General features: G+C 42.8%; 1 protein-coding gene across 1 annotated transcript in view; it reads right to left on the bottom strand.

The window, feature by feature from the left end:
- Positions 1-13,515: 13,515 nt before the first annotated feature.
- Positions 13,516-16,874, bottom strand: part of PDCD2 (programmed cell death 2) — a 271,283-nt gene continuing 267,924 nt past the window's right edge. Inside the window, exon 6 of the mRNA XM_085611955.1 lies at positions 13,516-13,819. Within this exon, the coding sequence (XP_085468081.1) occupies positions 13,658-13,819 (162 nt within the window). The 3' untranslated portion in view covers positions 13,516-13,657. The remainder of the gene's footprint in view (positions 13,820-16,874) is intronic.

The following is a 16,874-nucleotide window of genomic DNA, read 5'->3' as shown; positions in this document are numbered from 1 at the left end:
ATGGAAATTAACACATCTCAGGGAACTAGGGGTTCATCATCCGATTAGGCCCCGTCCTTTTCGGATTCGGGGGCGTGTTTTTTTCAAGAAGTCTAATTATCTCCTCCAGCCAATGGCAGGAGGAGATAACAGAAAAACACGCCCCCGAATCCGAAAACGCCTTCTCCGAGGCATTTCTTCTTAACCTCGGAGAAAGGCAGTGGTGTCTTTTCAGAGCGGGTGTCTGGTCACACTCGATGCCCCTTCCCCTGCCCCAATTCTTACTGGCACACGGTCGGGATACTTCTTGCGGATCTTCTCGCCCTCGGACCGCCGCTTCTCGAACGGGTGCTCTCGCGAGTGGTGGCCAACTTAGGGACAGGCAAGAACTTTGTGATGCATACGGTGTTCAATATTGCAACAACAAAAACAAATCTCACTGCCTGACCTGTACCTGGCCACTATTTAGCATTAACAAGCAGAGTTCTGCAAGGCTAGTCTCTGCCTGACCTGAACAGGAATACTAAGTCGCCAAACGACATGAACTATTCTTTCGACCTCAGGTCTCACCCCACTCTTCTATCAGACAGATTGAACACAACATATATCACAAAGATAGAAAATAAGATGGGCCTCCTTACTCGTGAGAAACAAGTCTTTGTTGGTTTCAAGTGGTGTCAAGAGCGTCATCAGACTTTCGAGCCATTCTTTTAAATTGAGACAGACGAAGGACTTAAATCAGTGGTAACACATAAATGCCGTCTTTAGCATACATAACAGTACACTGGACTCTCTCTAGATATAACCATTGTCTTTGGTCATTAGGAATAGTACACGATGCATTAAATTAAAAGGAAAACAAGTTATTTAAACTCAGTGGATGGTGGCTCAGTTTCAACGTAGTTGTCAAGTTAGCGACACATTCCCTTGACCGCAGCAGTCTTGATTTTATCAACACAAAAGAAGGCCTAACCATCGCCGTTGTAAAACTCGGTGGTGGCCATGGTACGTTAAAAACAAACTTACCAGAGCCGAGTAGATTGTTTTTCTTTCTCAGAAAGTCACACTTTTCACGTGATACTCAATACTGTTGAGGGCATTTGAATATTTACAAAGGTTTACATATTTATGTCAACTACTCACTAGATGGGAAATGGCCTGAATTTTTTGTTATATCTTACTTTTTATTTACAAGTTGACAATACATCTTTCTCATATAGTTTGCACGGCTTTTAGATCCACGAATAAGACGAGCCATTGTTGAAAGATGGCGCCAGCGTTTACACACGTGAGCTTCAAGGTTGGGCCGTACATGTGGACTAATGCGCATGCGCTATGTACACATGCTGACAAGTCTAGTGCAGGCTTCTCTCTGCTTGTGGAGTTGGCGAGATCCCTGGTAGAGCCGCTGGTGAGTGGGGAGGTCTGTGAGATGGTAGTATGCACGCTAACATTTAGGACATCACGCGAATTGATCGGTAATGGATATCGAGTCTATTCCACTTGAATTTAATGAGCGGTGCAGTCAATTCCACTTGAATTTAATGAGCGGGTGTTAAAGCTCACCTTTACCTAAGCAGGGCGGACCGTACCGGAGGAGACCTGGAATTAGAAGAGAAATGTTTTACCAGTCTGTTTAAAAGCATTTACTTCACCCTAATTCTAGTGGGAGAGGGTTCCAAAGCCGCAGAAGGAGTTGCTACCGATATCATAGTTGCCACGTCTTTTGTATGCATTCTGTGTAACGTTTCTGTGTTTGAGTTTATTTTTATTTATTTATTTTATTCAATGCATTTTTATAAAGCACGGACTTTACCCGAAGGTGTCAGAGCGCTGTACAATAGAACCAGCTCCCTCGGTCCACATCCTTCCCCGTGCTTGAATGTGCAACGTAGCCGGCACTCGTGCCGGGTGCTCCAAATCTCCCCGTGCCTGAATGTGTAATGTAAATACTGGGTTATGTAAAGCGCTCCAATAACTTCCGGGCCAGTTCGCGCCATATAAATATATAAATCTGCCAGCTGGTGCTTTCGTTCTACTGCTGCCTACATCGGGAGAATAAAGGGGGTTAAGAGTGCTGGTTAAGTGTTGTGTTGAAGATTTGTGGTGGGGGTTATGAGCAATGCCAATAGCTCTAACTTTAACAGTACCAGTTGCAATCAATGGAATTCCCAAGGTTTCCTGTGAACTCAACACCTTCTACACTTCAATTTCCAGACGAGAAACTGAAAATTATCAATAAAGAGTTACCGCTGTTAACACCTTCCGTTTCAATTTCCCTACACCATTTAGCATGAATAGTGGGATTACTAGTATCTTCTATTCAGGCCATTTTCCCAGGTCCTCTTTACTATTGTGCTCTTCAGAGGTCCAAATCGGTCAACTAAGAAGAGGCTTATGTTATTCAGAGCTAATCCCTCTAGACCAGAGGTCTTCAAACTTTTGGGTGCCGAGACCCCCCTGACAACATTTTCAGTCGTAAGGACCCACTTCTGACAAACCTTTCTAAACCTGTAGGCAGGGCTACTGGAATTATGAGGCAGGTGAGGACCAAATTACAGAACAGGCTTGACTAAATTGTGTGGGAAGAAAATGTAAATAATGTTATGTGATGCCGTGTTATTTTGGGATAGAATTGCTTCATTATTTTGACATTTTTTGTACACAGTAACACTGAGGAAAGATTTCACCCCATCAGTACCAGTTTAAAACCAAAATACAGCAATTAACATCAGAAAGATGTCTAGTCAACCTTTGTGATGGGCCTTCCACTCCACAGGAATACGCGCTGCCACATTAGAAGCTCACCTGGCCCTGGCCGGGAGCAGCAGGGGTCCCTTAAAACCCTGGTAGTCTTGTGCAGAGTTAAGAAATTTACCCATGCTCCTTTCCATCCCTCTCTCCTCTCCTCTCCTCTCCCAATCCCGGATCCCTCTCTCACTTTGCAGGCCATTTTCTTTCACCCCTTTTTACAACTTCTGAACTCTCTCCTTTCAACTTCTCACTTCACCCTTAATCACCTCTTGCCATTCTGTCTTTTCACTGCCCTCATCTCTAACAGTCTCTCGCATTTATCTCATGGCCTCTCTTGCCCAGTCACCTCCCGTGCCCATTTGCACTTCTCATTCACCTCAAGTCTCTCCATTCAAATTGTTGTCTATTTGTATCTTACACCTCTCCAGTCCCCCCATTCATCTTTCACATCTCTCCTTTGTTCTTTCACATCTTCTTTAACCAATGTCCCTCTCCCCTGTTACCTCAGCACCAGTGCTTAATTTGAGTAGGTGGTTTCCAGTGCTCCACACTGGCACCTAATTGTGCACACTGGCACTATGACCGTCTGCCACATGGTGGCTCAGTCTGTGTAATTTAGAGATGAGCAGAACAGCTGTTTATTAATTCAATATACATTAAAAACAATAAACTCCTGACATCCATGACATTCTTATAGCCTTGGGGGCTTGAAATAGTCACACTTGTACAAGTGTTATGATTGGTAGTTGCATAGGTATTGTCATTGGCTGCACTGGCAAGGCAATGGGTGGGTGGTTAAAGTTGGAGTGGCCTACTGGTGAGGTCCCTGGCACATGTTTTGTTACAAATTAATCACTGCTCGGCACCCACCCCAGTAGTCCCTCTCTTCCCCGATCGCTGCTGTCCCTCACCCATGTCGCATCAAATTACTTTTTAGGTCACAGATCATCTCTCAGCTATCTTCTCTCACAGTTTAACAGTAGCGCTCCTCTGTGCCCTCAACTTTCCCTCACACTCACTTCTTGCGTGTCTGCACTTCCCTTCGGCACTTCACATTGCTCCTCATCCCTGACCTCTTCAATCGAATTCTCTCACTCCCTTGCTGTACTTTCTCATCCTCTCATCTCTCCTCACCGAGCACACTGGTTGGACCCGTATGCTCCTCTTGGCCTGTGCCACTCTGCTTATTGTTCCCTAATTCAGGAAAGCACAAATTGTCGGTCATGCTGTTTTGGTGCAAGACGAACAGTTGTGGAACTTGCACCCTCCTTTGCTTCGCTCCACCAAGAATCTATTATCCTTTAGAAAGATATATAAACCTGGCTCTATGTTCTGGAGGTCACCCCATTTGGCTGGTTCGCCTTCCCCTTCTGTGTGTTTCTCATTTGCCTTCCGGCAGAAGATGGCTATTAGCCCCTGGACTCCTTTTGGTAACAGTAGCGCACTACAAATGTAAAAAATAATAGTAATAGGCAGAAGCAGGGGAGCCACTAGACCCAAACTTCGCGGGGGCCTACAGTCCCAGGCAGGCCTGGCCCTAGCTCTGGTCACACACGGTGCAACAGTCTTTTTTGGTGCCCCCTCCCCAGTTTCCTCCTTCTCCATAAATTCCCTCACTACCACTCACCAACAATGCAGCTCATCTCTCTGTAGCACCTTTCTGACAAACATTAATTTGTATTTATAGCGCTACTCATAGTTTACTCACACTCAGTTCTGTGATCTGCATAGTACATGTTCTTTGTAGCAGGCACATTAACCCTCTGCACTCTGTGGATGACAAGAGTGACCATGTGAGTGCACGGTGAGCGATGCAACAGTGTGAGAGTAGAGAAAAAGGAGTGACTGTAGGGTGAGTGAGGTGACCATATGAATTTGGGTGCAGATGTAAGTGCGGAGTGGGACAATGAATGCATGGTTAATGATGGGCTTGTTTGAGTGAGTTGCAAATTGAGCAGTGAGGGGGCAGGTGAATGAGGTGTCACATGAGTGCAGATGAGTAGTGTGACTGCAAGGTGAGGTACAGGGTGAACAGCGCAAGTGCATTGTGAATGCAGAGTGATCGCTGTGAGTGCAGGGTAAGCGGGTGAATGATGTGAGTGCATGGTGATCAGTGTGAGTGCATTGTGATCGCTGTGAGTGCAGGGTGAGCGTGAAAGTGAAGTGGGCGAATGAGAAGGGAGTTATCTGAATGCAGGGTGCATTCCCAGACACTTGAAGTAACTCAGCATATTATTGACGGCGGTGTAGGGTTTCAGATACAAATTAAACTATTGCTATTATGGCATTAACCAGGGATAAAGGGCTAAAGGGTGGAGGAAATAAATAATATGCTGATCCGGCAACACACGCTTCCAGTCCTATGGTTAGGGTTGCCATTATTTTGATGTCCCAGACGGTACAAAAATAAGCAGTCACCTAAAGCTGTATTTTTCAGCACTCATCTGTGCATACTTCGAACAGCAAATATAAATAGAAAGCACTTTTGTGTTCTAGGGCTGCCTCAATAATCCATGACTGATAATTAAAGGGACAAAGACAGAAAAGTCACATTAGGAATGAATGCATATGGTTTTATTTACAATCCTATTTAGTGTCAAGAGGAGGCCTTTGCAGGCTCTTTAAACATCAAAAGGCTGGTATTTTTCTTTTGGCAACCCTACTTTATATTTCTTTTCATGAAATGCATTCTCACACTACTGCAGTAAATGTAAAATGCCTATTCCTTACATTTGTAGAGTGGGGGCCCAGGGGGTACTGGAACTAGAAAAACAAACATTGGCATAGCCAATAGGTCTCGCTTTTGGGACCTTATAAGTATTTAGTTATGCAGCACAATACCGTAAGTACTGTGTCATGGGCCCTGGTGCAAAGGAGGAAATATACGTACTGACTGCTGCCTGAATTATGAAATTCAGAAATAATCATGGTTCAGTGTGCCCGTTAGTCCTCTGGGCCCTGGTGCACTACACCTGCTGTGCCAATGGAAGCTACGCCCGTCCTCCCCATCTCTATGTGTCCTGGTGCTTTCTTACTATCTTGGACTAATTATGAAAAATCAGGTGCCCACTGCATTATTTTTGTATCTTATGCAAACTGAAAAACTTTGAAAATTCTTTGATAGGTGATAATTCGTGGAGTGACCGGTGGAGGCCGGATCTGTGGGGGCATGGGTCTTTCTTAATAGCATTCTGTCCTCACATGTGCGTGAACTGTAGACACTTCTCTCTTAAATCGTAAATATACTTCTTGAGTGTTTATCAAAGTTGGAAGTAAGACATCCCTCTCCCCTCACTCATCACATTAGCTCTCGCCATTTCTTCCCTTTCACGCATTCCATATACCAGACCCCTATCCAGTTCTCTCCCTCATCTCATTTCTTCCTGAGCATTTCCATTCTGTCCTTCGTTAGAGCTGTCCCTTACCTTCAATGTGAGGATGTTAAGAAAAAGCCCCAAAAAAGCTTTAAACCTCCAGCTTGCGAAGAGATTGAGATATTTTTCACTTTCCCGGAGTACAAACTCGTGGACAGAAGGAATTATCCGCGAATTGCAGCAGGCAAAAGGAAACACTGGTGCATTTAAATGTACGATGCACGTTAAACTTATAACTATTATTGTTCAAGTAGCTCCAAGCCCGAGTCTAAGATGAGACGCCTGAGCCCACCCTTGCTGCCCTCCGGGTGTCAGATCCGTAGTATCAGAGGGTCCTTCTTCCTGTTCTTGGAAGCAGGGTCCATCCCTCTGTCTGGAAAGAACAGTGACTTCCCCGGCTTTCAGCACTCGGGCCTCCTGACGTGCTCATGGCCCTCTTGTTATGCATAGGTGTGTCTGCGTGAATGTGGCTGGCATCTTGTGTGGGTTTCCTCTCAAGCCAGATGAATTTAACATCCCTGCTGCTGAACTGAGGGCGAGGCTTCATTTACAGGATGGGGGAAAGTAGTTTTATCTTAAATAGCTCCTCAAACGCAATGTGAACTAGCGAAGGAAGGGGAGAAAAAAAGATGAGGAAATGAGGTGGCAGCAGGGGGAGGGGAGAGAGGAGGGGGCCTGCGCCGGTTTCCCTTGTGGGAAAAATTAAGCCTCAGTAACCAGTTTACAAAAGGTATGTAAACATGCAAATGGTCTTTAAAGAAAAGCCTCAGTAACCAGTTTACAAAAGGTATGTAAACATGCAAATGGTCTTTAAAGACCTGTGAAAAACTCAGGCGTGCCGTGCTGTGCTGGAGAGAAGACTGCAGACACAGCCCAGCGGAGCCCACAGCAGCTCAAGCTGAGACACACTACGGGGGAGGAGGGGGGCTGAATCCCTTGTAGTTGTATGGGTCTGGGCAGAAGTGTGACCGGGAATGCGCGACCCCCTTTGCAGTGCTCCACGGACCCCTTTGCAGCGCTCCACGCCCCCCTCGGGGTCACGCCCCATACTTTGAAGACCCCTGTTCTAGACCAAGAGACAAGGGAAGCAGCAGCCTGGTGGTTAGAAAATCTAAAAGCATGGAACAGCAATCAATTTTCAGAACTACCACATTCTACTATTGGAATCCGATGCAAGTTTGTCAGGGTAGGGAGCTCGATGCAGGGTTTTCCCGACTTCCGGCGCATTGGTCAGGGAAGGAGTCCTTAATGCATATCAATTATCTAGAGATACTCACAGGCTTCTTTGCCATCCAATGTTTCACAAACAATCATGCTCGTTGTTTGGTTGTATTGAGAATGGATAACTTAACAGCGGTCAAATACATCAATCACCTAGGAGGAACACGGTCCCGCATACTAATGAATTTGGCAAAACAGTTTTGGGAGTACAGCCTTCAACATCATATTTCAATCATGGCAGAATATATTCAAGGCCCTCTCAATTGGGAGGCTGGCGGTACTCTTGGCATCTCAAAGACAACATCGATTGGCAATTACACATCAATCAATCATCGTATTTATGAAGCGCACACCTGCCAACCGGCATACCGCCGCGCTAGAGCAAAAAAAGGATCCCAAGACTGATGGACTACTCCTGATCAAAGAGACAGGTCTTGAGTTGTGCCCTAAACAGGCATTCTTTCTCAATACGACAAAGCGCTAAAAGAAGCTTGTTCCAGGACCTGGCAGCTAACACCGAAAAGGAGTGGCCTCCTCTGGTTTCTCAAACTGAAACGAGGGCATTTTAGAAAAAGAGCATGCTCAGAGTGCAACTTGCCAAATAATTTTAGTCTGTAGCATAGATATTGGAGGGCCAACTTGCGAAGGATCAAAATGCGATAACTAATGCTTAAAAAATAATACATGTATTCGGCGGGAGCCAGTAAAGTCTTTTTAGATGATACCAGACAGAATGAATTTGGGCAGACCCAAAATCAACTGTGGAGCTGCATTTTCCACCAACTGTAACCGATTAAGAAGATATCCAGGGAGACCCAAATAGAGAGCATTGGCGTAATCTAGTCTTGCATGTTATGGTGGCATGTACGATTGTTTTCCGAACATCTAAGGGGACATATTCCAGTGATTTTTTAGGTCTCGCCTAGCTATTGCGTTTACGCAATCGTTATGCGAGACTCTAGTAAGAGGGGCATTTCAAAGTGCTCCCAAAAGTGGATTGCATGGCGAGCACGCGCACAATCACGTGCATCGTGCCGCCATGCAATCCGTTTGGGGAAGTGCTTCAGCCCACTGGCGCCCTCGGCATCATACTTCAAAGGGTCTGCTTCCCCGCCTGGAATGCGCTCCCCCGCCAAGCGCGCGCGCCACAAATTTGCTTTCACTTTCGCGCGGCGGGCACTCGCTCGTGTCCGGACCACTTGATTTTCAGTAATTGTGCCTTCAAGTGTTTGCTTTTTGCCTGTGATCGTTCGTTGTTTGTTTGTCTTGCCATTATTGTCCTTTTGTCTGTCTCTTTTTCCCATGATTGTACCACTTTTTTTGCCTTTCTTTCCTGTGATTTTGCCTTTATTGTGCCGCTGCCATTCTCTTAAACACTGGCTTTATTAAATTAATACAAATACTCCTTGTAGTACAAGTTGTGCCGCCCGACCGAGTTAAGTAATGTGTGTAAGCTTAGATGTAGTGTGCTGCTGTGTGAAATCTTTTAGTTTGCTCCTGTAGCTGCAGCCAATCTTAGATGTGGTCTTGTGTTGAGACGCATTAACTATTCAGCAGTTCCCCTCCGCAAAGAAAACAAATTTCTAAATAGCCACGCCCTTACGTTCACTTTCGGAAGTATTTTAGAAAAGAAAAACGTATCGTAACGTCTCGTAAGTCTCTTTCTTCCGAGACTGTCAAAACGGTGCTATCGAATATTTGAAAATATCCAACTATTCTTAACATCTAGATTTGAAATGCACACGTTGCTATTAATGGTGTTCTCTGTTATTTTGCCACGGCTCTTGCATAACAAATCACGCACTCGTTTAATTAAATGGAAAGTGTATTTTCGAAATCACATTTAAGCTGCTAATTATTCACTGCGAAATAAATTGAGCTCTTTAGCTGCACAGTTAAACTGAGCAAAACGTTCTAAGTATCTGCCACATTTCGATAGAAGATAAAGGTTGGGTATAGCTCTTTAATGTTTAAAATGACATGTTAACTCTGTGTGTGGATGGTTTGAATGTAGCAGCAAGTCCAAACTGTTTCGGTTTTCTTTCGGACCACGATGTGTATTCACATAAACGTTTCCAGTTAGCTGCTTTAAATAACGCTTGTTATAATGCACGTTTAGTCTTTTAATTACAGTATTATGCAGTCATAATTACATGAAACTCTCCTTAAGTCATGTATTGCGATAGCTACAGTATCTTTACCTTGAGCACAGGATGTTAACTCGGACAGCCCTTCTAATAGCAATACAATACTTATGAAAGTGAAGTGTCACGTACATATCGCAGTTGAGTTTTAGAGGGCAGGTTTCATTTGTGTTAATTATAATTGTTCTGTACAGAAATGAATTTGAGTTCTGTATGATTTTAATAAGTGTGCGTGAAAACTATAAAAATCAATTAATCTGCCAACCATACACGTTTTGAACTAATGTTTCAAATTGTCAGCCCAGTTGCACTGAACATGGATGCCTCGCGTGGACTATTTTTAAACCCACTAAATAGGTCTCGCATTATTAAAGTTTGAGCTATTGTTGTTGCATTCTTTAGCAATGCAAATAGCTCAAACTTTAATAATGCGAGACCTATTGCATTGCAAATGCTTGTTTTTTTTTAGCATCCTTCACATGGCAAAACAGGACACCGCCACTGCGGAGGTCTGATGGCTAAAGGAGGGAGTGTTGTCAAATTTAACACCTAAATTCCTTGCCAGCCATGTGGGCAGTGGAGGGGGCCCTAATTATTCCGCCCATCAGTTATTGCCAAGAAGAAACACAGCAATCAAAAAGTAAGACCTCAGTTCATCCAATTACCCACTTCTAGCAGATATTGGTTGAACCAAGTCAGCTCACCTAGGGATTGCTGCCCAAAGGAAAAGGCCAACTGAGTATCAACAGCATATGAAATTACTTTAAAACCATATTTATCTACGATGTAGGCTTGAGGCGTTATGCAAACAAATAATGTGGGGCTCAACAATCCCAGATTTCCAACTATTTAGGAAATGTGGGGTCAGTTTTCAGCAGACCCGTCTGCGTCCCCACAACTTCTCAGATTTCTCAGTTGTAGTCCAGATCCACTGGCTCTAGCTTTGGGTGCCTTACTTCACTTCACAATCAGGGGCTGCCATATGCTTGTCCCCCTGTTCCTTCCAATATCTTGTTACCTATAAAAGATCAGGAGGGAATTCTCTTCTCTAGCAATCATAACCCAATTTTGGCCATCCCAGATTTGGTTTCCAGATTTCTTACAAATGTTGATAGATACACATGCCACATTTTCTACTCAATCCTAAGGGCCATCTACACAATCTAATAAATTCAGGCAATCTCAAATTCAGGCAATCTACAATTAATGGCATAGAAGGTATCAGGACAGCTTGGGATGTCCCAGGATTTTCATCACAAACTCTCACTTTCACCTCCAGAGCATGGACCTCTGGAACCCCTTGAATTTACAAATCAGCATGGGAAACCTGGACACGTTGGTGTATGGAATCAAACTCAGATCCCATTTCGGAAAATGCTGTGACAATAACCAATTACCTGGGATCCCTTCAAAGCTTCATGGAAATCTTATGGAACTGTGAACACACATAGGTCAACAGTCTCTTTACATCATCAGTATACATCAGGCAAACCCATAGATGAAAATCCTCTAATTTGCAAGCTTCCTTGTAAAATAACTATAAGCATTCCTCCTTCACCAAAATATTCGCCTTTGAGGAAAGTGAATTTTGTGTTGAAGATGTTCCTATTTTGGACTGACAACTCGGATTTATCACCTAAAGCCTTGCCAGCAAAATTAACAATGTTATTATAGCCTTTCAGTCTGCCGTAATGGGCTATACCAGCTATTAAAGACCCGAGCTGAAGGCGAGGGCCTTTAACAAGGGAGCGGGACTTCAATAGCCGGTATAGCCCAGCTACTAAGGGCTATAAGAACATTCTGCCACTTGAGGACAGAATGTTCTAACAAATAAAACAAAGGCTTTAGGGAGCGTGAGGGGACTGAAATCTCCTCAAGCTCCCTGAAGCCTTTGTTCACAGCCACAGCTGTGAACAAAAACATTGGAGTGTTGGAGATCTGGGCTTATACCAGACATTATAAGCCCGGAGCTACTCCATTGTTTTCAATGGAGCTCCCAACATTCCAATGTTCTAATATGCCTTATATAATTTAAAAGAATTTCTTATGCAATGGATATTTCAGCTAGAAGGTTTACTTCGTCTGTTGTTCATTTTTCAGTTTCAAAGAGAACTAAGACTCTAATTTAATCAGTTACAGTATCCGGCTTTTCCAGACCATTCAAAGCTCTGTGTAATACTTTATTAGAAAGAATATGAATCCAGAACAGCTTCTCTCAGAACATCTCATGGTCAGCTTGTCATTTCCCTAATTAAATCTCACTCTCTGGTGTCTTCAACAACTGTAGCCCGCTGAGTCAAGCAGATTATATTCCAAGCAGAAAAAGGCATGTCAATTTTTGTCCCTCACTCTTCCAGAGGAGCTATGGCCTTTAAACCTTATTTGTCTGGAGCCAGACTGAGGACATTCTGAGATCAGCTGACTAGTCTTCAGATTCTATATTTGTCATGTTACTGCAAACTGTTTCTCATGCATCTTTTGCCGTTTTTGGCTCACATTAAAACAATGCAATGAGTCTTCACTATTGATAAGAAATGCAGCTTTCCCAAGTATTCATGTAGGAAAGTCCTAACTTTATTAAAGACACAGAGGCGAGTATTATCTCGCTGCTTTTTAAAAAAAAATATGTTTATACCCCTATCTATGAAGATTACAAATCAATTCTTTAGTTGTTTCCAGTTCTATTTCACAAACGGCTTGAGTAAACATCGGAGTGCCACAAATGGATAGCATCTTTACTCCTCATGGGCATCTGTGTGTTTTTCTTCGGTTTTCCTTTTCTACATTGATAAGCAGCTCCAGACTTCAAGAAAGAGAAGGGGAAGGATGTTCCCAGGACTATTGAGACAGCTGTGATTGTAACAGTTGGTAGCCCAGCGCCCAAGCCTGCTAAATATTGTTGACTACTAACTAGACTAGAACAAACTAGAACATTATGCCTTTAGTAAAGGTGATGGGGACACAAACACTGGCTATTTTTTCAACATAAAACAAACCTGACATGCTAGGGCTTCTCAGAGAGTTGTGTACCATAAATAAAACATGTTGGTAAAGATATTACTTAAGCTTCGTTGTGAAAGTTTTAAGTTCTGCAGCTGGAAGTGGGGGTAACACAATATGGCTAGGCTTTGTGAAAAGAGGAAGATATCAGGGTGCAGTAGTATTATTGTAGGTTGCTGTCAATAATCACATGGTCTCACTCAATGAGTCAGGCCAGCAATATATTACTCTGTTGCACCAGTGATGTTGTTAAGTATGTGATTGGTAGAAAAGGGCAAGTGTGCTCAATGTGGCAATGGTTCTGCTCACATAGGCCTAGACCAAGGTTGTTGGTCATGACCAAACACACCATATTATTGGTCAAAGGCTGCTGCTCATTTGTCCAGGAGGTACTATATTGGGCAACGCTGCTCAAGTTGCAGCTGTAGCTTACACTGGCAGAGCAGTGGTACACTTTGTTGTGCGACATCTAATATGCCACAAATCTCATCACATGCCATGGATCCTGACCAGTGTGTCGGGTATGCTGTCTCATAAAGGAATAGCAATACATTTTTAATTAAAATGTAAACAACAGCACTAGACATTAATACCTTTAAGGGCACTTATTACTCTATGAGACACCCCTTGATGTTATCCAATCACCTCTGGAGAACAATGAAGTAACATCAGAATGTTTGCACGTGCCTTCACTCCTACTGCTGCACCCCAACAGCACTACTCTGTAAACATATTTCTGTGTAATTGTTCTTCTTTTGGAGAAAAAGAACCCGAGCAGGAACAAGCGATGTTGTAAGCAGGGAAACAGAAAGAGTTAAAACTTTGACATGGACACACCAGTTGAGCTGAAACACCAAAACCTTTAACTCTTTTCTTTTTTTTTAAACACTAAAATACGGTTCTTAGTTTTCCTTTGGAGAGCAGTAAACTATAATTACAAAATGAGATACAAATTAACTACATCTACACTTTTTTTTAAACTTCAAATAAATATTGATAGCATTTATGTACAGAATTTCAATAAAACACATCTATGTACATGGTCAGTCTTCGAGTTCCTGTTTCATTTTTTCCAGATTTTTATTTATTATTCTCAATGCTGTGAAAATGGTCAACATGATAAGTATCGACTCCTTTGGCACGCAGAAAAAAGGAATATCTTCGGAAAAGGAACAGGCTGGCTTGTTAGACTGGAGCAGTGGCCAAGTCCTGCTTCCATAAGAATTCCTTGCAATACTCTTTTTCATCACCGCAGTTTTCAGCACAAGTAAATACAGCCAATGTTCCCCAGTCTATGCTATCTCCGATGCGGTCAACATTTAGATGATTCAGAAGCTGAGGCATAACCTAATAAAAACAAAACCATAGATTGAAGGACCCTAAATATTTGAAGAAACAAGCAACACAAAACATATATGCATTTATTCATGGGATGAAGTATCCTCTGTCATACTTCATTAGGATATTGCAAGTGATCTATGAGTTCTGAGATCACAGAACAATAAGGCCTAAGGCACAGTTTCTTTGTCAGGTTAAGGAGCTCCGAGGGCACTTGCCTTTTAATGTATTGCAGAGGTCAATTTAAATCTTATGACTCAGACACCTTAATACCCATAACGCAAAAAGCTTAAATCAATGGTCTCTTGATATGAAACAGCATGGTTAAAGACAAGTACAATAAATGCGGACTCTAAAGTGTGGAATTTTATAACTACTATAAAGATAGTAATTGTTGCAAAAACATACTTTAAGCAGTTAAATGCGAGTCACTTTCTAGCAAAGTTGTAGTGCAAAATGTGTAATAACATGCACATATTTGTGCTAGCATGTAAAAAACTACAGCCGTGAAAAAAGTAAATCTGGGTCATAAATGTTCCCTTTCTGCTAATGACTATTCGTTGCAGCTAAAACGATCAGAGGAGATACAAAGTTTAGTTTCACTGTTAAAGCACCAGCTGCAATTCTGATCTGTGACTAGCATGTCACACTGGCTGTTGTCTCTGACAGCAGGGATGGTGTTAGCACAATCCAAATGTAATAACTTATTACAGTGTTCATGTTTGTAGCTGATAAGTTATGTCACAACAACACTGTAAAAAGAAAATCCGATTCAGGTTATTGTACAAGGAATGCAAGTATTCACATATTACACAGGGCTTATGCAGAAGCGCAATATCCCATTTATAAGGACTGTTTAGTAAGGAAGGGCCGTCATTAAAGAGAGGCAAAACTCCTAGTGCATCATGATGCCTCTCCCAAACCTCAAAAGTAATAATCCATTTTTCGTGTCTTCGGCGGGAAATGTACTGGGGGAAAGCCAGCAAATGAATCCTCCTGAAGTCTTAACAATTCCTAGTTTTCAGAATGCGTGGCATTTTATCCTCCTTCCTCTGGGATGTGCAAGTGTCGGCCTTTCCTCACTTAGGTGTGTGCCACATTACCCACTCAAACAAGCAAATGAAAGTAACTAGTACTTCAATAACGGGTCACATCCGGTACGGTGACCCATGCCTCTCTGCCATAGTTGTTAATCGGAAAATGAAAAGAAATAGAGCGCACCATAACATGTATTAAATTACAACCACTTTAAAATAGTTTAGGAGTAATATCTAAGTCACGGTGCAAGTAGTTTCATGAGTATTGCCCTTGCCAGATCATTATGGCTAGAGAAACCTTATGTGACCAACACGATTAATTTTACTTTGGAGTCCTCTGCCTGACTACGCACCAAAAAAGCAAGTTTTCCTGGGTTGGAGGCTCATCCAAGTAAGAAGAGGGATGCTAGCTCTCAGCCCAATGTGGATTATTGAAACACACACATGGCTGACGTTCTGACATTCCCTATCCTCTCCATTACATGCATCCTATATACATGGATATGGTATGCTAAATGCACAAACGTGTAGAAGTATGTTCTCACATGCATTGCTGTAGCTAAAAAGGTTACTAATTTTGGATGGCATTGATTAACTGCTTTTGATTTGATTTGATTTTTCTAGAGCGCAGGAATGCCTGGAGGCGTCTTGGTACTATCAAATCCACCCGCTTAGGCCTCATTTAAGCCAAAAATGCCACAAAGTTTACAAGGAAAGTGAAAACAGGCAGATATTTAGCTGTCTACAAAACATAAGAAATTCAACTAGCTTTTGAGAGGTTTAGGCCATTTTTCCCAAAATTGACTGATATTGTAAACAAAGCTGTGACTGCCCAGGGACGCTTTCTTGATTCTGGGGATGATCACGGACCTTAATGGGGCAGGTCGCAAAGATCTTTTCGGAGTACCAACTAAATTTGTTTTTTAGGTACTCAGGACCGATTCCGTGTAATGCTTTATGTGCTAAGCACAGAGCTTTGAAAACAATCTTTTTTAGGTCTCGCCTTGCGTTGGCGCACACATGCGCTCCTCGCTCTGCGAGGCGTCTTATAATCGATAAGATTTTTGAAGGGGAGTTGAAGCCCTGCCCATCATTTTGATTGGCTGGCGTCATCATTTATACTAAACTTAAAGTGAAAGTGCAATGTAAATTTAAAAAAGCGGCTGCCTTTGCGCAATGGCGAGAGCTTGTTCCTGAGGGTGTCAGAGGGTTGGAACACGCCGCTTTGCTGGTTTATGTTGATTTTATCTGCAGGCAATCCGGGAACTAGGTAGTTTGCCCGCACCTATATGAACATGTGTTAATTCACTGTGAGAGGACAACATGCAGATTTCTTCAAATCGGGTTTTCCTTTATTTATGTGGCAGGAAGCCCAATGGCTACACATTAACCTCGTGGCCGCTGCAGGACAAATAAACAACACACACCCTTCCTCCATAAAATGCATACTGCCCCCGCCGCCCCCCCAACTCCCCAAACACAATGCACAGAAATAAATAGGTTCTAAACAGTTCTTGCTGAGAATGCGGTTGCATTTTCAGCCTTCACGTATCTCTTGAATATATTAGATATTTAAAAAGTAAAACTCGTCAAATAAATGCTGTTTTCAAAACACATTTCTAGTTCCCTGCTGATGCCAAAAATAGACAGCCTCGAGCCCTATTCATCATTGTCTTGGAAAAGGGACTGTGTTTTTCTCTGTCTCCGAGACCTGTAACACAAGCCGAGCATGACCGCCTTTGAGCCATAAAATCACACAGGATGCTGCGAGAAGAAGCCAATAAAACAATCAGAAAATGCATTTCAGTACGCGCACCAGAGATCAAAGCCAACAAACCTGTCTACGCAAATGTTGAAATACGATTGCATGAAATAATAAACACAGGAGAGCATCGCCGAGCACGGACCATAAAAGGCTGATATTTTCCTATGGCGCATACAGCAATGTTGTTACCTGCATTCCTTTACAGTTCAAGTATAGTTAAATCAATGCACACAATTGGAAAATAGATACAGCTTAAGAAAAT

This window comes from Triturus cristatus, chromosome 6 (genome assembly GCF_964204655.1).
Source record: "Triturus cristatus chromosome 6, aTriCri1.1, whole genome shotgun sequence".
NCBI classification, from domain to species: Eukaryota; Metazoa; Chordata; class Amphibia; order Caudata; family Salamandridae; genus Triturus; species Triturus cristatus.
This window is presented reverse-complemented; position numbering and strand designations above follow the sequence as displayed.